This window comes from Ooceraea biroi, chromosome 8 (genome assembly GCF_003672135.1).
Source record: "Ooceraea biroi isolate clonal line C1 chromosome 8, Obir_v5.4, whole genome shotgun sequence".
NCBI classification, from domain to species: Eukaryota; Metazoa; Arthropoda; class Insecta; order Hymenoptera; family Formicidae; genus Ooceraea; species Ooceraea biroi.
In genome coordinates this window covers 1,084,378-1,109,811 of record NC_039513.1, presented here as the reverse complement: position 1 = coordinate 1,109,811, position 25,434 = coordinate 1,084,378, and the positions used below count along the sequence as shown (strand labels likewise).

Genomic DNA, 25,434 nt, shown 5'->3' with positions numbered 1-25,434 from the left:
AAAGTCGAAGGATGGTGGAATCCGACACAAAGAATTTTGAAGGTGTTTGCGTGCGTGTTTGCTCCGCGCTCGGTAATAACATGTACGGTGGTCTCGCTCGTGCCTCATCATAAGAATGCGTGAGGTCGACAGAGAAAACGAATCATCGTCGCTTCGAAGCCGCCTGTTTGTCAACGCGATCGACCTGGTACCGATCGGAGAGTGAGTCAGTCGTAATCTACAGATCAGCCTAACAGGCGCCTTACCGCTCGACCGTAGGACTAGTATCTAGCACGGCTCAATCTTCAAAAAGTATCTCGTGATCGTGCTCTCGAAACGAGGCTAGTTGCGTGATCGAGATGCATCTCCCGAGTGCGGGGCACAAAACGAGTGATTCAACTCCGCCACTGTCGGTACAACTTGCTCACCAGAGACTCAATCGCAACCACGGGCGGCGCGTGAATTTCCACCCATATCGCGTTCGCGATCGTCCAGCTGCTACGGGTCCTCAAGATCTCCGGTCGGCGTGAATTCGGGTCGTAATACAAACTCGCAAGCAAGATATCCGGTCACGAGTTAAGAGGCTCCGGACGTCGAGGAAGATATCCGGTGACTCGATTGCATCACTCGAAGCCCCTCTGCGTCCGTTATATTAACCATCGTTGTTTCAATAAATTGCGTTTACTTTGTTTTGTTACGAAAATAAGAGTGTCTTCAATCACCATCCTCTCAGCTACTCTCCGGAGTAGTGCCACCCACCGCAACTCGTTCCCGTCGGAACGCGCGAGAAATCGGGCCTTTCGCCACTACGAAAGCGATCCCCGAACAGTTCTCTCCTTTCTCACTTTCGCTCATCTGATATTCCCTATTTTTCTATTACACACATGCGCGCGCGCACGCACGCACACACACTCCTAGCCTCCTTATTCCGTTTCCTACTACTGCTACTATTTTCTCTCTTCTGTTCTAATAATCCATATATGCTCAGACGTCTTTCGGCTCAACTTCCGAATAGCCCCCCCCCTCCGATTTTCATGAAATTTTTAGGATATGTAGAAGTAGAGATGAGGAAGGTGTGGATGGAAGGATTTTTTGCGGAAACGCCTCCTAGCGAAGAAATTAACAAAAAAAGGTTTAATGAATTTGCACGAATTTCCAGCTGCTTACGCGAATCAAGAACTTGACTTTGATATATATTATAGAGGCCACCTCCCTCAATAACCTGTAGAAGGTTTTAGTTCTCCTTCGTTATTAATTAAAAAGTTATTAACAAAAGAAGTTTAAGAATTTTGCACGCATATGTAATCTTAACGGACCTTAGTATGTTACATCTGCTCGCGTTTGTGTTAACAAATATTGGTAATACTGCTGTTTAGGGGACCCACCTCCGATGACTTTGACCTTGACATATGTTGTCAAGGTCACCCTCCTGAGTGACCTTCAGAAGGTTTTAGCCGTCGCTCGTTGTTTGTTAAAAAGTTATTAACAAAAGAAGTTTGAAAACTATACTACTTAAAATTAGTGGTCAAAACATAATATACTGATGTGTGCAGAGACTAACCAGGTTAGTTAGGTTAGGTGAGGTGAGGTCAGGTCAGGTCTTGACCTTTATTAAAAAGTTATTAACCAACGAAGTATCACACTCGGTTTTCAGCCCGCTTCGCGGGGGGACGGGGGGAAGGGGTTTCGCCGGAGCCGATGTAACAGATTTCACCGTACAGATTGTGATCACGGCAGGTATCCCGGCAGGGGGAGGGGCTTTGTCCCTCCCCCCGCCCCCCGCGAAGCGGGCTGAAAACCGAGCGTGTACGTTCGGGGCTCCAGTTTCGGAAAATTCGTGCGAAATCATCAAACTTCTTTTGTTATTAACTTTTTAATACACAACGAGCGACGGCTAATACCTTCTGAAGGTCACTCAGGACATTGACTTTGACAACATATGTCAGGGTCAAGGTCTTGATTTGCGTAGACAGCTGGAAATTCGTGCAAAATCATTAAACCTTTTTTTATTAATTTCTTCGCTAGGAGGCGTTTCGGCACAAAATCCTTCTACCCACACCTTCCTCACCTCTACCTCTATATATCCTAAAACTTTCATGAAAATCGAAGGGGGGGCTATTCGGAAGTCTTACCCGTCTCTCTTCTCTCTTCCTCCCTTCCTCTTTCGCATTCACTCTTTCTCTGCCCTCTTTCCTTAACTCCTTTTCTCCCTTTCATCCTTGTCATTTTCAATCTTTTTAACCATTCCTTTCCTCTCTATCCTCTTCCAGCACTATTCCATATATCTGCTGCTATGTTCCCTCCAACCCATTCCTCACATTCGCTCTACATATTCTTCGACGTCTCCTTTCCTATTCCACATATCCTACATATCCTCTTCTTTTTTTTCCTCTCTCCTCTCTTTGTCGCTATTTCTCCCACCTTATAATTTCTTGTCCCACTTTATTATTTCTCCTGTTGCGCTCCGGTGGCTCCCGCTCTCGACGACACTTGCGTAAATAAACACTCCCGTGTTAAGAAGAACTCAAGAACTAATTTATTGAAACAAGACAGTTAACAGTTAACATAATTAGCTCTAAAAAAAGGTCAGGAGACTGCCGACCTCGCGCACGTCCGCTCAGCTTCTTTCTTCCTCTTTTCTTTCTTGTTATTTTTCATCACATGGAGGCCGAACCTTCCTTTTAAAAATATCGATCTTCTTGATATTGATTTTTCTGTCGTTTTTATCAGCGACACAACATACCGGATGCCGCGCTCAGTACGGCAACACTACGAGTGCAACACTCCCACCTTATAATTTCAATCCAATGGCTCATCTTCTGGTTCAACATATCTGTTTCTCTTCCCCTTTCCCTGAAAAACACTTTCCATTCTTTTCTCCTCCCACGTCAAAAGTCCTTTCCCTCTCAATGCATTCTTCTTAATCTCCTCTCAGCATTTTCATCCTCTGTCTTCTCCAATCTTCTTTTCATACCTCATGCTCTATCTCAACTTTCCTTTTCTTTTTTCTTAACTTATCTCTTTGTAATTCTTCTCTTATTATATACTTTGATGTCCTCCAATCCGTCCCCAAAACCCATCTCAAAAACTTTTCCTGTATTGCCTCTACTTCTTTCCATTCCCTCCATCTCCTTATTTCTACAACCCTATCACTGATCAAACTAACGTATCGAATAATAATACCAAACCTTATCACTGACCAAACCAACGCATCGAATAATCATTCTCTCTTCTCCTAGTCATTCCCAAACTTTCTCTTTCTATGCCCCATACTTGCCCCATTACCACTGCCCCCTTTTTTATTATAATGTACTTGCGCCTCATGTCTCCCATTCCTCTGCAACATGTATCCCAAGTATTTATATTCCTTTACTCCCTCCACTTATTTTCTTTCCCAACTCCAGTAAACCTTTTTCGTCCTTCCTCTCTCCTTTCTGAATTTCAATGACCTTTGATTTTTCCACATTTAGAAGAAAGTAGGATAAAACCGGGTATTAGGTTGGATTTGGTTTCGTACAAAAAACAGAAGACACAAAGTTCTGTTGACCGTTAATAGTCTTCAGTAAATATTAAACTATGAAAAAATGCGGCCAGTTGCGGAAAAAAAATATTTGGTTACCTGCGGTAACATGATTCTTCGAAGAAGTCAAGATACCCGGTTGGCTCCACAAGTAGGGCAAAAGCGGGTACCTATTTAAAAGTATGTAAAACACTGTTAAATTACAAAATCCTGATTTATTTTACTTTAAACACATATTTAAAAAAGTACTCTACAAACAAAAATTACGAATAAAAACATTCTCCTACTATACGTTGCTATAAGATGAGCCTACCCTTGGCATGCAACGCACTGTATCCAGCCCCCCAGTTGACATCAAATATGAATCGTTGCAAAAGATGCAGGCTGTATCATTTTCCTCCTTTAAGGATGAGATTTCTTTCCTTTTTTTATTTAGTTTATTACTTTTAGCAGTCTTACAATTCTCTCTTAAAATATTGGACGGAGGTTTTGAACACCCTGTATAAAAAAATATAAAATATAATATGTAACAAATATAAAAATATATACATATAAACATATACAGTGTTGGCAAAAAGTTCCGGAACGGTTAAAAATCTTGGAAAATAATGATTTAGTGAAAAATGTTTCAAACAAAAAGTGTAGGGCTTAAAAAAATCTATAAGATGATGATATATTTGACCTTGGTATGACCTTGGAAAGCCCGGTCATGGTCAACATAAAAATCTTAAATGGAAACCCCTATTTTTATTACATATTTTGTAGCTTAGCTCGAGAGCTTTTCGAAACGCTATAATAAATTTTTTCTTTTACGTACTTTTTGACTTATAAGGCTTGAAGGTTACACAGTACCGCCGGCATTAGAATTCCCCAAGGTGTACCGCATGGAGGTTGCACGGTCGGATTTACACCTCTTTTGTTGTGTGTGCGTGCGTATGTGTGCGTGTATGAGTGTGTGTGTGTGTGCGCGCGCGCGCGTGTGTGTTCTTCATAAAACTAACTTCACAAAAATAGTTTATACTCGTATGTACGAACAACGGCATTAATGCCGTCCGAAAATACGTGTGACGCACACTAAGAAAGCGCGTCACTTATAAACTTTCTCGTGTATAGGTGAGGTGTTCCGATAACTATTTGCTCGCTCGTGTTTACCTCACCTACAACCGGCATTGTGTAAGCGACCCGATCGTTGTGTGCGATCAAACGGGTATTCGGACGGCATTAATGCCGTTGTTCGTACATACGAGTATAAACTATTTTTGTGAAGTTAGTTTTATGAAGAACACACACACACTCATACACGCACACATACGCACGCACGCACGCACACGCACACGCACACACACAAAAGAGGTGTAAATCCGACCGTGCAACCTCCACGCGGTACACCTTGGGAATTCTAATGCCGGCGGTACTGTGTAAACTTCAAGCCTTATAAGTCAAAAAGTACGTAAAGAAAAAAATTTATTATAGCGTTTCGAAAAGCTCTCGAGCTGAGCTACAAAAATATGTAATAAAAAATAGGGGTTTCCATTTAAGATTTTTATGTTGACCATGACCGGGCTTTCCAAGGTCATACCAAGGTCAAATATATATCATCATCTTATAGATTTTTTAAGCCCTACACTTTTTGTTTGAAACACTTTTTCACTAAATCATTATTTTCCAAGATTTTTAACCGTTCCGGAACTTTTTGCCAGCACTGTATAATATAAAAAAAATTCTTAAAAACTAATTGAACACTAACTTTTTACGTTACACTACTTTTTAATTTACCTCTTTTTTTTTCTTGAAAATGGTAGTTATTTTATACTCCGTGACTTTTATTTTATTGATAGAATATACAAACGAAAGTTATCCATGGACAAACGAAAACAACGTGTGGACAAACGATTGCAGTGCTCAACTTGCAGAAAATGCTATTAGATGCCCACAGAGCGGATATTGTTAATTATTTCGTTTTAATTGTTTATAACTATATTTCTGTGGGTGGACAAACGAAAGTTATCCATGGACAAACGAAAACAACATGTGGACAAACGATTGCAGTGCTCGACTTGCAGAAAATGCTGTTAGATGTGCACAAAGCAGTTATTATTAATTACTTCGTTGTAATTGTTTATAACTATATTTTCGTGGGTGGACAAACAAAAGTTATCCATGAAAAACGAAAACAACGTGTGGACAAACGATTGCAGTGCTCAAACTGCAGAAAATGCTGTTAGATGCCCACAGAGCGGATATTGTTAATTACTTCGTTTTAATTGTTTATAACTATATTTCCGTGGGTGGGTAAACGAAAGATATCCATGGACAAACGAAAACAACGTGTGGACAAACGATTGCAGTGCTCAACTTGCAGAAAATGCTGTTAGAAATGCTTGGAAAACAAAGAAATCTTTTTATAGGAGTACTGCTAATATTTTTTTAAATTGTTTTTGTTGTAACTTTTTTGGAAGGTGGATAAACGAAACTTGTTAGTGGACAGACATAGACTAATCATGGACAATCGTTTGGTGCTTTGAACGTAAAGAAATCTTTACATGGAGGGTGCTAGTGATAAAAGTTTTTCAAAAAATGTTTTTGTCATAACTCTGTTTTGGGAGGTGGACAAACGAAATTTTTTGTTGGACAAATGTGGACAAACGAACGCTATCAAAATTTTATACAAATTCGAAATTGGGGTGCTAACTTCACAGAGCTCACATCTTCTCCACGACGGCCGATCCGCGCTCAGCTGACAGCCGACCGACTCGCGTTACACCGGGTGGCCAACCCGGACGTAACACTATGTTATGCTGCAAATAGAAATAGAAAAGGAATAATTGCTCATTTCCTTAGTATTAATATTTTCATAAATATGTACAATAACGGACCTAGCCCCGATGATCTTGACCGTGATATATATTATAGAAGTCACTCTCCTGAGTGACCTTCAAAAGGTTTTAGCCGTCGCTCGTTGTTTATTAAAAAGTTATTAACAAAAGTTTAATGATTTTGTACGAATTTTTAGCTGTCCACGTGAAGCAAGAACATGATATTGACATATATTACAAAGGTCACCTTCCCGAATAACCAGGACTAGGTTTTAGTCGTCGATCGTTGTTTATGAAAAGTTATTAACATAAGAATTTTCGAAAATATAGTAGTTATTTTGAATATTGAAAGATATAAACGACGAATATGTATATGAACGAAGAAAGGAAAGTCATTTAAAGCAGTGAATTGTTAATATATAGAATAGTTTCTTTTAATATAAGTACAAAGTATTCTTCACTTTAACCAAAAGCACAAACAGTTAAATACAAAGTATTCTTCACTTTAACCAAAAGCCCAAACAGTTAAATACAAAGTATTCTCTGCTTTAACTTAACCTAACCTAACCTGGTTAGGTTATATTTTCCGAAACTGGAGCCCCGGACACACGCTCGTTTTTAGCCCGCTTCACGGGAGGGCGGGGCTTTGCCCCTCCCCCGCCGGGGCCAGTGTAACAGATTTCACCGTGCAGATTTTGATCACCTGGTACACGCCACGGATCCCGGCGGGGGAGGGGCATAGCCCTTCCCTCCGCCCTCCCACGAAGCGGGCTGAAAACGAGCGTATGTGTCCGGGGCTCCAGTTTTGGAAAATATAACCTAACCCAAACCTATATCTGATTTAAAGCTAAAATTCCATCAAATATACTCTTTCATAAACGTATATGGTATCGTAAAATTATGCTTTATTCATTAAACATTTTTGTTAATAACTTTTTACCAAACAACGAGCGAAGGGTGAAACCTAGTGCGGGTTATTCAGGAAGGTGACCTTTGTAATATATGTCAAACTCAAGTCCTTGCTTCGCGTGGACAGCTCAAACTTCGTGCAAAATTATTAAACTTCTTTTGTTAATAACTTTTTAATAAACAACGAGCGACGACTAAAACCTCTTGAAGGTCACTCAGGGAGGTGACCTCTACAATATAATTCAAGGTCAAGGTCATTGAGGCTGGGTCCGTTATTGTATATATTTACCTCTTATTGTTTTATTTAATTAATGTGATTATCTTTATCCCTTGGGAAAAGTAATTTTCTAAACTATATATATTGCACATTATGATTTTATTTTTAATGTAAGATTCTTCATATTATTTTGGTATAAATATTTCTGTTGCATTTGATTTTCAAAAATTTTCTTCAATTTCCTTATATCGCTTTTATAGTTCTCTTCCAACTGCGACTTCTGCACAAATAATGATATGGATTATGATAAATATATAATATAACAACTATACAGGGTGCTCCCGGAGTAAATGGTCAAACTGAAAATATAGATTCAGAATCTGAAAACAAAACAAAATTTTCCTCTGGATATATGTTCGCAAACGCTTCGTTCAAAAGATATTGACTTCTAAAGTTCGGATACTTGTTGATGGGTTTTGATCGAAATGCTGCAATATAACGACGTATTCACGGCGAGCAGCGTTAGCATTTGTTTATGGTGTGAACAAAAACCTGTAAATGATCTTTGATCTTCGAAACAAAAATAGGAGACAACAAAGCTCCGTCCATTTATACCAAATAATCATTACTACCTGTTAAGAAATATGTTAGAGTTACAATAGATGGCGTTGCTTTCGTTAGTTTGTCGAATGTGTTAAGTCTTTTGTCTTATTATATTTAATGGTTGTACGTTCTTTTGCCTATGATGGTCATTGTTCGTCGTGATACAAGCAGATAATAAATATAAGTTTCGTTTATCGTTTTTACGTTTAATAACGTCGTATTTATCTTTCAATAAATTCTCACGCCCAACACTAACGTAACGATATATTCTGAACGTGATATTCTGAATCTATATTTTCAGTTTGACCATTTAATCCGGGAGCATCCTGTATATCGAATATGAAAATGTTATCTACATTTGCTGGGACGTGTTGCTTCAACTTTTGGAGTTTCGATTCTTCCTCTATTAAAAGTGTCACAAAACTTAATTTTTGCGTGTGCTCCTGGATCAGTTTGCTAAACGTAGATAATCCTTCTGTGTAACTTTCTTTCACATCTGTGATACAAATTTTAGATATAGATTACCGCAATACATTGAAGAATAAAGTTAACCTTATTAAAATTATGATGAACCTTATTAAAATAAGTCTGTAATAAATTTTATTATAAAAGTAATATAATAAATCTCATTATAAAGAAGTAGATTAATTATATCACGCAACTTACCCTTCATTCGTTTAGTAAAATAAATCGTTGTTTTGTTCAAATTCGTTTTGACATTGTATACGATTTGGCGAAGTATTGTTTCGTACAATTTGTTCAAGGATATTCTCTGACCAAACTTGTTCATTATCTTCAACTTTATTTCGTTTCTTAAATTTTTATTAATAGTACGCATATGATCGCAATCGAGTGTTATTCTGTGAAGGTGTATTCGTGCGTGTCTATAACATACATAGTTTTTGTAAAAAATCCATAAAGTTTCAAGGAAGTTCCTAATATTAAATACTAGAGACAATATAAGAATTCCTTTAGAATGATATATTAGATAATTAACTAAGTAATTCGGGTTGCGTCTAGATAGCAACACAATTTAATGTAGTGATGTCTGAAGAATTTTATTTTCTGTTGTTTAAAAGTTGTCTATTCTATATGCTATAAAATATTTTATGTTATAAAATTAATGTTATACAAGGTGTAATTTAATTCGCGCCTACTATTTGCACAGTGATGTTTCTCATGAAAAATTGAGTCGAAAAGTCCTGAACCATTTTTTCCTATAATGTTTAATAAAGTAGTAATTATTGAGTAAAATCAATCCAATCAGCGCCAACCTCTAACCGGGTCAGTGAGCTGAGCGACTGGTAGTGTGCGGGAGTATTCCGCTGCTGCGTTTATGCTGTTAAGACAGTCTGTGTGACTTACACACGTGTATACTATATTCTAAGATCGGCGTTGATTGGATTGATTTTACTAAATAATTACTACTTTAAACATTATAGAAAAGATTGAAATATTATTTTTAATCGCCAGTTCAGTTTCATATATATTAGATACAATTTTGTCGATCATACTGGCTAATGTGTGCTCGATGATCAGCACTAAATACGCCCTACTGATGAGTCTGCAGACGATCTCAAGACGAAACGCTCCTTTATTACTGCATATGACTGACAAACCCCGTCGGCGTGCAGTTTATCGCGTATTTAGTGCTGACCATCGAGCACACGTTAGTCAGTATGATCGACAAACATTGTATCTAATATATTATAGAAAAGAATCAGGACTGTTTCCAGGATGAAAAAAGGCATAGGCCCGGAAATTCCTTTCCGAGATAAAAATACGTTTTATTTATGATAATGTATTATAGGAATGGTTAAAACTTAATCGTTATGTACCCGAGTAACATGTGTGTTTTTAAACTAAAAATGTTTTATGTTCTACTCGCATTAGGAGGCTGACACTCCATGAAACTCTTGAACTGACGGATAGATTCTTTCAGCATTATCTTTGGACAAATTGATTCAATGGAGAACACGGGAAAACCAAAAATGGTTTACAATATAAGATGACATTTTTCGGAAAAATGTTTCAGACAAAAGTTGCATGTTTTCTCGCGTAGAATCCGAATCCGTAATAAAAAAATACCATGTCTCATTAAAAAAAATTTCAGAATTCTAACTTCCGGTCTGAAATTTTTTTTTAATGAGACATGGTATTTTTTTATTACGGATTCGGATTCTACGCGAGAAAACATGCAACTTTTGTCTGAAACGTTTTTCCGAAAAATGTCATCTTATGTCCTTAAAATGATCTTCAAGATGAGTTTTGAGGACATTTTAAGGACATAAGATGATATTTTTCGGAACAATGTTTCAGACAAAAGTTACTTACTTTTCAATCGAGAATAAGAATCTGCAATAAAAGTTGGGGTTTCAATTTAAGAAATTGAAGGTGATCTTCGCGTGACCTTCAAACGACTGGTCAAACCAATGGTATCATCTTATGTCCCCCTCGAAATCGTGACATGTTTGTCTGAAACATTTTTTCGTATCTCTTTTAATGTTTTAAAAAATCGACTGTATAAATTAAAATGGGCCACCCTGTATATACAGGATGTCCCATTTTAACATTCGCATCGAAATATATCGTAAAGTCTAAAAGATACGGGAAAATGTTTCAGACAAAAGTTTTATAACTTCGAGGGGGCAAGATAATGATATTATCAATTTAATTGTAGATGGCGCCACTTTAAAGATTTTTATGGCGCGCCGGAACTAGCGAACCATATAATTACATGAAATAACGATATAACACAATTCTGACCAACAAAGGATATATTTAACATTTAAAACACTTCACATTTATAACATATTTTGTAAGCGAACTTGGTATGAGGACGTTTGAATAAAGCTTCTTAACAGAACGAAAGTTCGGACACAAAAGGCGATGTTGTAATATAAAATTGAATCACGGAAAAATAAAATGTTGTTTAATTAACGAGAGAACAACTTGTTAAATCAATAATGTAATTGATGTTAGAATCTTCTCTTCGCCAGCAGAGTAAATTTCAAGGAAAGAAAGTTGACAGACTTAATTGTTTCGACCTTGTCTGGCAATATATTTAACTTATTGATAATTACAAAACTACGTTTCGACCCTTGGTTCGGGTCCTCTTCAGGTAGACATGCGACAACTTAATAAAAGAACATTATCTTTCTGTACAGAAAAGAAATAAAAAATATAAAAATAAAAATATAACCACAATAATGGATCAGATAAAGCAATGCGCGCTTAAAATCAAGCCTAAAGATGTAAAAAAAACAAAATCGGAGTACTTACATGTCAATGACGTAAAAGGAAAAATGTTTAGAACGTGTCCATTTGTGCACTAACAATACACCAAAATATTAGGAGTGTGATTTAGTTTTGAGGGTTTTGCAACAGATGGCTGTAGTGTCAGTTTGTTCCAATAGCTGTTTCCGATAACTGTTGTTTCTTACAGTGTTGACATTATCCATGACATTTAGTAGCATTATAGCAATAGATGCAATAACAGTCGTGTTTATATCATCGTAAAAATGGAACTTCCGAAAGAGCATTTTCGACATGCGTTGCTTTTGTTTTTTAATCAAAAGAAAACTGCGGCTGAGGGTTATAGAATTCTTGTGAAAACTTATGGTGATTCTGCCCCATCAATTAAGACGTGTCAATACTGGTTTAGACGCTTTAAAAGTGGTGATACTGATGTGAAGGACAAAGAACGCTCGGGACAACCAAGAAAGCTTGAAAATGCAGATTTGTAAGCATTATTGGACGAAAATCCAACACAATCCACTTCAGAACTTGCCAGAGCATTAAATGTTGATCGTACAACAGTTACCAAACATTTACATGAAATGGGAAAAATTCAGAAAGAAGGGAAATGGGTTCTACATCAATTATTGGAAAGTGCCATTGCGAACCGGTTGAACATTTGCATTTCGTTGATCACCAGGCAAAAAAAGAAAAGTCTTTTGTCTCGGATTGTTACTGGGGATGAAAAGTGGAACTATTTTGATAATCCCAAACGCAGAAAATCATGGGTGGATCCAGGCGAACCATCAACATCCACTCCGAGACGCAATATTCACGGTTCAAAAGTAATGCTCTGTATTTGGTGGAATAGTGTACTATGAGCTGTTAAATCCGCATGAGACTGTCACGGCTGATCGTTATCGACACCAATTGTACAAGTTGAAGCAAGCATTGGACCAAAAACGACCACCAATTGCGAGTAAACGACGGAAAGTGATTCTTCTTCATGACAACGCTCGACCTCACGTTGCGTTATCAGTGAAACAAACACTATTAGAGCTTGAATGGGAAGTCTTACCGCACCCCGCGTATTCTCCAGACATTGCTCCATGCGATTATTATTTGTTCCGGTCGATGCAACACGCTTTAGAGGATACACACTTTCATAATTTCGAAGAAGTGCGAAAATTCGTCGACGAATGGATCAACTCAAAAGAAGAGTCATTTTATCGTCGTGGAATCCATCTCTTGCCAGAAAGATGGGAAAAAGTTATAGAAAACGAAGGAAAATATTTTGATTAAGGTATTCATTCATTATCATATTTAAATACATGCGTTTTTGAGCAAAAAAAACCCTCAAAACTAAATCACACCCCTAATACAATTCATGAAGTAAATCATGTATAAAATAAAATAAAAGACATGAACAGCAAATTACGTACAAAATGGAGAGACATGAGCAAATACGTTAGACTCGCAAGAAGGCAAATAACCAAGTGTCAATCTGTTTCCGTGATTCTTATAATACCGTCATATATGTTTGGCAGGTTATCCGTGTCCGTTTGAAGGTTAATAGTATTATTACATCTCTTAATGTGGAACATTTCCGCGATCTCTCTTTTCATTCTATGTTTTTCTTGATGTAAAATCACTGGCTCAGACCACTCAAATTCATGATTGTTAAAATTACGATGTTTACTAACAACAACGGAGTGGTCACAAGCCATCTTCCGAATATTCAACCTGTGTTCACTAAGCCTAGTCCTCAAATGTCTCATGGTTTGCCCGATGTAGCGCGCATCGCAGTTAGTACAATTAATTTTATATACAACATCCGTACATTGAAGAACATCCAGTCGATCTTTGCCTCTTTTTATAATCGAATCAAGTTTTTTAGGAATAGTATACAAAACATCGAAACCATAATGCTTTAAATTCCTTCCAAAAGTTTCGCTAAAATCTCTAATGTACGGAATAGTAAAATATTTTTTCTCAATGTCGTCAATTACATTAATGTTTAAATCACAATGTTCAATTTTCTTGAGTCGTCTGTTAATATGCTTGTTAAGAAGCTCTAGCGGGTAGCAACCCAAGTAGCAAGGTGACGTCAAATGACGTTATTAAGATGTTATTAGACGTCATTAAGATGTTATTAGACGTCACCTTGTTACCTGAGAATTGTTTTTTAAAATGTTTCTTATAATCTCTAAATTAAAATCATGGAATCTCGCATCGGATAATAAAACCCCTCTGTCCACTAAACAATTAATAACACCTACTTTTTTGTATTTTTGTGGATGATGAGAGAGGAAGTTGATGTACCTTCCGGAAAACGTTGGTTTCCTGTACCAATCAGTAATCAGTCTTTGACTGTCTCTAATAACTGTAGTATCTAGGAAATTAATTCTATTATTGGATTCCAACTCCATTGTGAACTTCAATCTTTCATTATTTGAATTGAAAACATGCAAAACATGGTCAACCTTGTCAACAGGAAGAATTGTGAAAACGTCATCTACATACCGATAGAAAACAGGCAACTCAAAATCCAAAGAAGAAATGCATTTGGTCTCAAGATTATCAAGTACCATATCAGCCACTATGGGTGACAAAGGGGAGCCCATAGAGCTTCCAAAAATTTGTTCATAACAAACCCCATTAAACTGGAAGCTGGTGGAACCTAACACTAAATCAATAGCGTGTAAAAACTGATTAAGATTCAAAGCTGTATCAGCAGAAATCAAACTCCACCTCTTCTCAATTCCCTGAAAAACAAGATTCCTGGGAATGTTGGTAAACAACGAAACGACGTCCAAGGAAACCAAAACCTCACCAGGTTCAATCTTCAATTCTTTAATTTTCTTAACAAAAGTCCAACTGTCTTTGATGTGAGATTTTGGTTCTGGAAGAGTTTCCTTTAATATCTTATAAAAAAACCGAGAAATGTTATATAAAGGACTACCTAATAAAGAAACAATTATTCTAAGAGGGTAACCTGATTTGTGAATCTTGGGCAATCCGTAACAGCGTGGTAAATTGCCGTTTGTCGTGCGTAACCATTTAAAAGTGCTGTCGTCAATTACACAGAACAACATGGTTCAGCTTCTTGAAGGCCATAGGTCATTTTCGACGTAATTTTTGACGCTGAATCCGAATCCGGCCACAGAATTGCTCTATCACGTCAGGATTTTGAGATATTCTAACCTAAAAGTGCAAAAAATGCTGTTTTACGGTGTTTTTGACGATCTATAGTATTGTCATCATTCTAGGATCGTTTCTCAACATATTTTTTCCAAAAAGTACTAAAAAAGATCTTCCAAAAGAATTTCCGTTTACCCCGATATCTTGTTTTTTCGCTGAGATATATCAATTTGAATTTTTAAAAACTTTGACTCGCGTAAGTGCAGTGTACATACTTCAGCTCCAGAACCCTCTGAAGCAAGTATTTTTAAGGGAGTCTATAATTCAGGAGAATTTGTATTTAGAGGGTTTTCGAGGTAGCTGATCGGGAAATCACAGTCTACAAAAATTCAAGGTGGCGGATCCAAGACGGCGGATAAAGTCACAAAAAATGATGCGAATGAAATAAAATCGCGTATGTGGACGTAGACACATGAATTCATCCATCCGTAAACATTAGATCTGAATTCGTATAGACTACACTCATGAGCAGAGTTCGGACTTCGGTGCCGCTATCCCCACTCGAGGCGCCCGAGCGCCGCGAGAGACAGATGACTCATCTGCCTATAGGCTGCCCCACCGACGTAGTCGGCACTGTCTCTCGCGGCGTTCGGGCGTCTCGAGTGGAGATAGTGGCACCGAAGTCCGAACTCTGCTCATGAGCCTTGTGCCCATTGTAACATAGACTTTGAACCTTCGAGCCCAAAATCATAGATCATAGATCATAGATCATAGATTTCCTTTAAAAAAGAATTGAATTGGAAGTTCACAATTTCATTCTATAGCTACAATTTTCATACTTATAAAGCACCATGTCCTCAAGAATTTGTGTGAATCATCCAGATAAATTCTGCTACATTTGCGGGAGGTATACCATCGGAAAACAAAGTCGTAACATTACAAATTGGATAGGAGAAGCTTACAATGATTATTTCAATATGAAAATTACAAATCAAGATAAGTCGTAGGTCCCTCACAAAGTTTGTAATGTCTGTTGTGCAACATTAACGCATTGGAAAAAAAGAGATAAACCTGTTGCTATGCTGTTCAGCATCCCGATGATATGGCGCGAACCTGTCAGTCATGACGACTGCTATTTCTACCTAAGTCAAATACATGGTTTTAATACTAAGAATAAAGGATCCATTCACTATCCTGAAGTGTCTTCGGTCACAAAACCAATTCCGGTCACACTCTCTGACAGTATTCCGATTCCGCCAACATTAAATGACAATCCTGCAGAAGATAGTGATTTCGAATGCCAAGATCCTGAACAAGATGATTCATTCACGTACTGTACAGATAAAACCCCGAAGTTATTCGATCAGCTTCAACTAAATGATCTAGTCAGAGACTTAGGTCTTTCTAAAGAGAAGTCCGAACTATTGGGTTCTAAATTACAGGAAATGAATCTTCTGGCTCCAGAAACAGGTTTCGCTTGGTACAGACATAGGGAACTTGAGTTTCTTCAGTTTTTTTCTGAAACAAATGATTTAGTATATTGCAATAATGTGGATGGTTTAATGGAAAAACTTGGCTTAGAGTATCATGCTTCTGAGTGGCGGTTTTTTATCGACTCTTCTAAGAGAAGTTTAAAAGGCGTCCTTTTACATAATGGTAACCAATACGCATCAATCCCTATTGCTCATTCGGTACACTTAAGCGAGTCTTATGGAAATCTGGAAAAGGTTCTGGTCGCAGTTAAGTATGAGCAGCATCAGTGGAAGCTGTGTGGTGATCTTAAAGTATTAACCATGCTTCTTGGATAACAATCTGGATATACCAAATATCCTTGTTTTATTTGTCAGTGGGACAGTCGAGCAAGAGAACGGCATTGGGAACAAAAGGATTGGCCTTTAAGACAATCTCTTGATCCAGGATCACACAACGTGATTAATGAACCTTTAGTAGATCCCAAAAACGTTCTTCTTTCTACACTGCATATCAAATTAGGTTTGATGAAGCAGTTTGTGAAGGCTTTAGATAAAGAGGGTCAGTGTTTCAAACATCTCCAGAAAGTGTTCCCATCTTTGTCTGAAGCAAAAATAAAGGAAGGCGTTTTTGTTGGACCTGATATAAGAATCCTGATGAAAACAACAGACTTCGAGGAAGTAATGACAAAGGATGAAAGATCGGCATGGACGAGTTTTAAGAAAGTTGTTGATGGTTTTTGGGAAATAACAAAGCGGATAACTATAAGGAACTTGTCGGAAACGTGTTGAACGACTTCAGACGCTTAGGTTGCAATATGAGCTTGAAGGTCCATTTTCTGAATTCGCACATAGATGTATTTCCTGAAAACCTTGGAGATGTCAGTGAAGAACAGGGGGAGAAATTCCATCAAGACATTAAAGAAATGGAACGTAGATATCAAGGGCGGTGGAGAGCAACTATGTTGGCCGACTACTGTTGGTGTCTACAGCGTGATGAAGTGAATGCAAATCATAAGAGGCGTTCTGGTACTCGAAGTCTACAAGAGAAGAAGAAAAGATATCGCAAATCATGAAAACTGACAGATATATAGTATGAAAGGGATCATAAATACGAAAAATTGTTACGACACACGCACGCACGCACACACACACACACACAATAGAGACGGTTTGGAGTCAAAAAATACCTCGGAAGTGACGAGCCGAGGGGTCCCTCTTTATTGTAAAACACACACACAGTGAGGAGGGTTTGGAGTCATAAAATACTACGGGAGTGACGAACCGTGGGGTCCTTATCTCTGCTGACATATCTCAACGAAAAAACAAGATATCGGGGTAAATGGAAATTCTTTTGGAAGATCTTTTTTAGTACTTTTTGGAAAAAATATGTTGAGAAACGATCCTAGAATAATGACAATACTATAGATCGTCAAAAATACTGTAAAACAGCATTTTTTGCACATTTAGGTTAGAATATCTCAAAATCCTGACGTGATAGAGCAATTCTGTGGCCGGATTCGGATTCAGCGTCAAAAATTACGTCGAAAATGACCTATAGCCTTCAAGAAGCCTTCAGCACCCCTTCATTTGCAGGCCTGTGTTATAGCACACTTGCGCCAAGATTTAATTAAATCATTGATCCTTGACGTTAAGCGCTTAATAAGATCTTTACTAAGTGTATTGTAACTATTATTATCACTAAGAATATCAGTCATCTTATTAATATAGTCAGATTTATCCATGATAACAGTTACCTGTCCTTTATCGGCATTCGTTATCATCAAATTATTGTTATCTCGTAGAAAGGCTTTGCACTCCCTAATCGCGTCAGATATGTAATTGTCCACAAACGTCAAATGTCGTTGCTTAGTTAAAAATCCATGTAATCTTCTCGAAACAGTAGCGAAATTCACTAATAAACTCATCAGGAAGTTTATACTTTTGATAACAATATTCAAAACCCGTAATTACTTCCAAGGTTGTATCCAATCTATTTTTTCTGTTATTTCTGTCGCAAGGTAAAGAAAAATTTTCACCTAAACTTAAATCCAACACGTTTTCCGGAATCACACCATCACTAAAATTAACAATCCATTTACTTTTATCATAATGCGAAAAACCATTAAAACTAGGATTACATTTATCAATTATTCTGTTGAATTTATGTATTAAATTACTTTTAACTACCATATCATGTCTTTTAAGTTTATGTTCATAACTATTATAAAAATCACTAACCAAATCTTTCGATAAAACAATGCATGATTTTACACCAAGAAAAACAGAATGAAAAGAGAGATCGCGGAAATATTCCACATTAAGAGATATAATAATACTATTAACCTTCAAACGAACACGGATAACCTGCCAAACATACAGGGTGAGTCAAAAAGGTGGGTACCCCTGAATATCTAAGAGGGGTTATGTTGTTGAAAGAAATGTTTTATACAAAAGTTGTAGGGTTTAGAGGGGGACATAAGATGGTGTCATTGGTTTGACCTTGAGTGAACGTGCCAAGGTCATATGGAGTTCAACGTTGTTTTTTTAAACGGAACCCCATACTTTTTATTGCAGATTCTGATTCTTCGTCGAAAAGTAAGTAACTTTTGTCCAAAACATTTTTTTTAAAAACGCTCTCCTTATTCCGAAAACTCAGGTTCAACCTTTGGCGGACCAATGATAATACTCGCTTTATAACAGACACGGAAGTTTTTTTTTATTTTACTGTTTGCCATCAGTTGACCAGAAGTTGCCTAACTTCATTATAAGACCTTTCACGATCACCTCATCCCCGCATCATTAGGAGTGCAATCCTCTCTCGTTCTACAAGATTTGCCATTTTATAAGTGATTAGAAAATGAAATAAATAAATTCTGAGTTATTGCGAATAAATGTTTTGCTGAGTATTATAAAATGGAAAAAAACTGAGTTTTGCAGGACTTCTATGATAAGGACTAAAGTACTATGGTAAGGACGAATCAAGGTTGTGTTACAGATTAAAAATTAATCAAATCCAAAAATGGTGAAGGATTTTACAAATTATTGAGTTCTGACTTGTTATGTACCCAATGCTACTGTACAATCAATGTTGCCAGTCTGCAGACGTGGCTCACGGCTCAGTGCGACGTGGTGAAGGCAAGCGAAATGGAAAGGGTACCGCGCTGGCGTCTCTGCTCTGATATCTAATGGTAGTCATCGGGTACTTATCAAACAGTAGTCGTATGTTTAGACAATGCTGGAGGACATTTTGAACATCTCATGGAGTAGTGTAAAGCGGAGCGATCGGTCTTTTTCAGGGCCACAAGATGTGCAAAACCGATCAGCAACCTCCACGTGGTGCACAGTGGGTAACGCTAATGCTGACGGTAAACAGTAAAATAACAAAAAATTCCGTGTCTGTTATAAAGCGAGTATTATCAGTGGTCCGCCAAAGGTTGAACCTGAGTTTTTGGGATAAGGAGGACGTTTTAAAAAAAATGTTTCGGACAAAAGTTACTTACTTTTCGACGAAAACTCAGAATCTGCAATAAACAGTATGGGGTTCCGTTTAAAAAAACAACGTTGAACTCCATATGACCTTGGCACGTTCACTCAAGGTCAAACCAATGACACCATCTTATGTCCCCCTCTAAACCCTACAACTTTTGTATAAAACATTTCTTTCAACAACGTAACCCCTCTTAGATATTCAGGGGTACCCATCTTTTTGACTCACCCTGTATATGACGGTTTTATAAGAATCACGGAAACAGATTGACACTTGGTTATTTGCCTTCTTGCGAGTCTAACGTATTTGCTCATGTCTCTCCATTTTGTACGTAATTTGCTGTTCATGTCTTTTATTTTATTTTATACATGATTTACTTCATGAATTGTATTAGGGGTGTGATTTAGTTTTGAGGGTTTTTTTTGCTCAAAAACGCATGTATTTAAATATGATAATGAATGAATACCTTAATCAAAATATTTTCCTTCGTTTTCTATAACTTTTTCCCATCTTTCTGGCAAGAGATGGATTCCACGACGATAAAATGACTCTTCTTTTGAGTTGATCCATTCGTCGACGAATTTTCGCACTTCTTCGAAATTATGAAAGTGTGTATCCTCTAAAGCGTGTTGCATCGACCGGAACAAATAATAATCGCATGGAGCAATGTCTGGAGAATACGCGGGGTGCGGTAAGACTTCCCATTCAAGCTCTAATAGTGTTTGTTTCACTGATAACGCAACGTGAGGTCGAGCGTTGTCATGAAGAAGAATCACTTTCCGTCGTTTACTCGCAATTGGTGGTCGTTTTTGGTCCAATGCTTGCTTCAACTTGTACAATTGGTGTCGATAACGATCAGCCGTGACAGTCTCATGCGGATTTAACAGCTCATAGTACACTATTCCACCAAATACAGAGCATTACTTTTGAACCGTGAATATTGCGTCTCGGAGTGGATGTTGATGGTTCGCCTGGATCCACCCATGATTTTCTGCGTTTGGGATTATCAAAATAGTTCCACTTTTCATCCCCAGTAACAATCCGAGACAAAAGACTTTTCTTTTTTTGCCTGGTGATCAACGAAATGCAAATGTTCAACCGGTTCGCAATGGCACTTTCCAATAATTGATGTAGAACCCATTTCCCTTCTTTCTGAATTTTTCCCATTTCATGTAAATGTTTGGTAACTGTTGTACGATCAACATTTAATGCTCTGGCAAGTTCTGAAGTGGATTGTGTTGGATTTTCGTCCAATAATGCTTACAAATCTGCATTTTCAAGCTTTCTTGGTTGTCCCGAGCGTTCTTTGTCCTTCACATCAGTATCACCACTTTTAAAGCGTCTAAACCAGTATTGACACGTCTTAATTGATGGGGCAGAATCACCATAAGTTTTCACAAGAATTCTATAACCCTCAGCCGCAGTTTTCTTTTGATTAAAAAACAAAAGCAACGCATGTCGAAAATGCTCTTTCGGAAGTTCCATTTTTACGATGATATAAACACGACTGTTATTGCATCTATTGCTATAATGCTACTAAATGTCATGGATAATGTCAACACTGTAAGAAACAACAGTTATCGGAAACAGCTATTGGAACAAACTGACACTACAGCCATCTGTTGCAAAACCCTCAAAACTAAATCACACTCCTAATATTTTGGTGTATTGTTAGTGCACAAATGGACACGTTCTAAACATTTTTCCTTTTACGTCATTGACATGTAAGTACTCCGATTTTGTTTTTTTTACATCTTTAGGCTTGATTTTAAGCGCGCATTGCTTTATCTGATCCATTATTGTGGTTATATTTTTATTTTTATATTTTTTATTTCTTTTCTGTACAGAAAGATAATGTTCTTTTATTAAGTTGTCGCATGTCTACCTGAAGAGGACCCGAACCAAGGGTCGAAACGTAGTTTTGTAATTATCAATAAGTTAAATATATTGCCAGACAAGGTCGAAACAATTAAGTCTGTCAACTTTCTTTCCTTGAAATTTACTCTGCTGGCGAAGAGAAGATTCTAACATCAATTACATTATTGATTTAACAAGTTGTTCTCTCGTTAATTAAACAACATTTTATTTTTCCGTGATTCAATTTTATATTACAACATCGCCTTTTGTGTCCGAACTTTCGTTCTGTTAAGAAGCTTTATTCAAACGTCCTCATACCAAGTTCGCTTACAAAATATGTTATAAATGTGAAGTGTTTTAAATGTTAAATATATCCTTTGTTGGTCAGAATTGTGTTATATCGTTATTTCATGTAATTATATGGTTCGCTAGTTCCGGCGCGCCATAAAAATCTTTAAAGTGGCGCCATCTACAATTAAATTGATAATATCATTATCTTGCCCCCTCGAAGTTATAAAACTTTTGTCTGAAACATTTTCCCGTATCTTTTAGACTTTACGATATATTTCGATGCGAATGTTAAAATGGGACATCCTGTATATACAGGGTGGCCCATTTTAATTTATACAGTCGATTTTTTAAAACATTAAAAGAGATACGAAAAAATGTTTCAGACAAACATGTCACGATTTCGAGGGGGACATAAGATGATACCATTGGTTTGACCAGTCGTTTGAAGGTCACGCGAAGATCACCTTCAATTTCTTAAATTGAAACCCCAACTTTTTATTGCAGATTCTTATTCTCGATTGAAAAGTAAGTAACTTTTGTCTGAAACATTTTTCCGAAAAATATCATCTTATGTCCTTAAAATGTCCTCAAAACTCATCTTGAAGATCATTTTAAGGACATAAGATGACATTTTTCGGAAAAACGTTTCAGACAAAAGTTGCATGTTTTCTCGCGTAGAATCCGAATCCGTAATAAAAAATACCATGTCTCATTAAAAAAAAATTTCAGACCGGAAGTTAGAATTCTGAAATTTTTTTTTAATGAGACATGGTATTTTTTTATTACGGATTCGGATTCTACGCGAGAAAACATGCAACTTTTGTCTGAAACATTTTTCCGAAAAATGTCATCTTATATTGTAAACCATTTTTGGTTTTCCCGTGTTCTCCATTGAATCAATTTGTCCAAAGATAATGCTGAAAGAATCTATCCGTCAGTTCAAGAGTTTTCATGGAGTGTCAGCCTCCTAATGCGAGTAGAACATAAAACATTTTTAGTTTAAAAACACACATGTTACTCGGGTACATAACGATTAAGTTTTAACCATTCCTATAATACATTATCATAAATAAAACGTATTTTTATCTCGGAAAGGAATTTCCGGGCCTATGCCTTTTTTCATCCTGGAAACAGTCCTGATTCTTTTCTATAATATATTAGATACAATGTTTGTCGATCATACTGACTAACGTGTGCTCGATGGTCAGCACTAAATACGCGATAAACTGCACGCCGACGGGGTTTGTCAGTCATATGCAGTAATAAAGGAGCGTTTCGTCTTGAGATCGTCTGCAGACTCATCAGTAGGGCGTATTTAGTGCTGATCATCGAGCACACGTTAGCCAGTATGATCGACAAAAATTGTATCTAATATATATGAAACTGAACTGGCGATTAAAAATAATATTTCAATCTTTTCTATAATGTTTAAAGTAGTAATTATTTAGTAAAATCAATCCAATCAACGCCGATCTTAGAAGTATAGTATACACGTGTGTAAGTCACACAGACTGTCTTAACAGCATAAACGCAGCAGCGGAATACTCCCGCACACTACCAGTCGCTCAGCTCACTGACCCGGTTAGAGGTTGGCGCTGATTGGATTGATTTTACTCAATAATTACTACTTTATTAAACATTATAGGAAAAAATGGTTCAGGACTTTTCGACTCAATTTTTCATGAGAAACATCACTGTGCAAATAGTAGGCGCGAATTAAATTACACCTTGTATACATTAATTTTATAACATAAAATATTTTATAACATATAGAATAGACAACTTTTAAACAACAGAAAATAAAATTCTTCAGACCATCACTACATTAAATTGTGTTGCTATCTAGACGCAACCCGAATTACTTAGTTAATTATCTAATATATCATTCTAAAGGAATTCTTATATTGTCTCTAGTATTTAATATTAGGAACTTCCTTGAAACTTTATGGATTTTTTACAAAAACTATGTATGTTATAGACACGCACGAATACACCTTCACAGAATAACACTCGATTGCGATCATATGCGTACTATTAATAAAAATTTAAGAAACGAAATAAAGTTGAAGATAATGAACAAGTTTGGTCAGAGAATATCCTTGAACAAATTGTACGAAACAATACTTCGCCAAATCGTATACAATGTCAAAACGAATTTGAACAAAACAACGATTTATTTTACTAAACGAATGAAGGGTAAGTTGCGTGATATAATTAATCTACTTCTTTATAATGAGATTTATTATATTACTTTTATAATAAAATTTATTACAGACTTATTTTAATAAGGTTCATCATAATTTTAATAAGGTTAACTTTATTCTTCAATGTATTGCGGTAATCTATATCTAAAATTTGTATCACAGATGTGAAAGAAAGTTACACAGAAGGATTATCTACGTTTAGCAAACTGATCCAGGAGCACACGCAAAAATTAAGTTTTGTGACACTTTTAATAGAGGAAGAATCGAAACTCCAAAAGTTGAAGCAACACGTCCCAGCAAATGTAGATAACATTTTCATATTCGATATACAGGATGCTCCCGGATTAAATGGTCAAACTGAAAATATAGATTCAGAATATCACGTTCAGAATATATCGTTACGTTAGTGTTGGGCGTGAGAATTTATTGAAAGATAAATACGACGTTATTAAACGTAAAAACGATAAACGAAACTTATATTTATTATCTGCTTGTATCACGACGAACAATGACCATCATAGGCAAAAGAACGTACAACCATTAAATATAATAAGACAAAAGACTTAACACATTCGACAAACTAACGAAAGCAACGCCATCTATTGTAACTCTAACATATTTCTTAACAGGTAGTAATGATTATTTGGTATAAATGGACGGAGCTTTGTTGTCTCCTATTTTTGTTTCGAAGATCAAAGATCATTTACAGGTTTTTGTTCACACCATAAACAAATGCTAACGCTGCTCGCCGTGAATACGTCGTTATATTGCAGCATTTCGATCAAAACCCATCAACAAGTATCCGAACTTTAGAAGTCAATATCTTTTGAACGAAGCGTTTGCGAACATATATCCAGAGGAAAATTTTGTTTTGTTTTCAGATTCTGAATCTATATTTTCAGTTTGACCATTTACTCCGGGAGCACCCTGTATAGTTGTTATATTATATATTTATCATAATCCATATCATTATTTGTGCAGAAGTCGCAGTTGGAAGAGAACTATAAAAGCGATATAAGGAAATTGAAGAAAATTTTTGAAAATCAAATGCAACAGAAATATTTATACCAAAATAATATGAAGAATCTTACATTAAAAATAAAATCATAATGTGCAATATATATAGTTTAGAAAATTACTTTTCCCAAGGGATAAAGATAATCACATTAATTAAATAAAACAATAAGAGGTAAATATATACAATAACGGACCCAGCCTCAATGACCTTGACCTTGAATTATATTGTAGAGGTCACCTCCCTGAGTGACCTTCAAGAGGTTTTAGTCGTCGCTCGTTGTTTATTAAAAAGTTATTAACAAAAGAAGTTTAATAATTTTGCACGAAGTTTGAGCTGTCCACGCGAAGCAAGGACTTGAGTTTGACATATATTACAAAGGTCACCTTCCTGAATAACCCGCACTAGGTTTCACCCTTCGCTCGTTGTTTGGTAAAAAGTTATTAACAAAAATGTTTAATGAATAAAGCATAATTTTACGATACCATATACGTTTATGAAAGAGTATATTTGATGGAATTTTAGCTTTAAATCAGATATAGGTTTGGGTTAGGTTATATTTTCCAAAACTGGAGCCCCGGACACATACGCTCGTTTTCAGCCCGCTTCGTGGGAGGGCGGAGGGAAGGGGCTATGCCCCTCCCCCCGCCGGGATCCGTGGCGTGTACCAGGTGATCAAAATCTGC

The 25,434-nt window shown here is 36.7% G+C and overlaps 3 protein-coding genes across 3 annotated transcripts; 1 reads left to right on the top strand and 2 right to left on the bottom strand.

Moving 5' to 3' along the window:
• Positions 1–7,377: 7,377 nt before the first annotated feature.
• On the bottom strand, positions 7,378–8,900 carry LOC105286372. The gene is made up of 3 exons (XM_011351302.3): positions 8,711–8,900; positions 8,401–8,540; positions 7,378–7,721 (listed from the first exon to the last, which is right to left on the bottom strand). Exons 1-3 carry the CDS (start codon positions 8,880–8,882, stop codon positions 7,593–7,595), a joined length of 441 nt encoding a protein of 146 aa, XP_011349604.1. The 5' UTR covers positions 8,883–8,900; the 3' UTR covers positions 7,378–7,592.
• Positions 8,901–13,448: 4,548 nt separating this feature from the next.
• LOC105280186 lies at positions 13,449–14,376 on the bottom strand. Its single transcript, XM_011340498.2, has 3 exons — positions 14,277–14,376; positions 13,604–14,183; positions 13,449–13,452 (listed from the first exon to the last, which is right to left on the bottom strand). The coding sequence occupies exons 1-3, from the start codon at positions 14,374–14,376 to the stop codon at positions 13,449–13,451; spliced, it is 684 nt and encodes a 227-aa protein (XP_011338800.2).
• A 9,139-nt stretch (positions 14,377–23,515) lies between these two features.
• On the top strand, positions 23,516–25,067 carry LOC113562361. The gene is made up of 3 exons (XM_026971715.1): positions 23,516–23,725; positions 23,896–24,035; positions 24,715–25,067. Exons 1-3 carry the CDS (start codon positions 23,554–23,556, stop codon positions 24,841–24,843), a joined length of 441 nt encoding a protein of 146 aa, XP_026827516.1. The 5' UTR covers positions 23,516–23,553; the 3' UTR covers positions 24,844–25,067.
• The last annotated feature ends 367 nt before the right edge of the window (positions 25,068–25,434 follow it).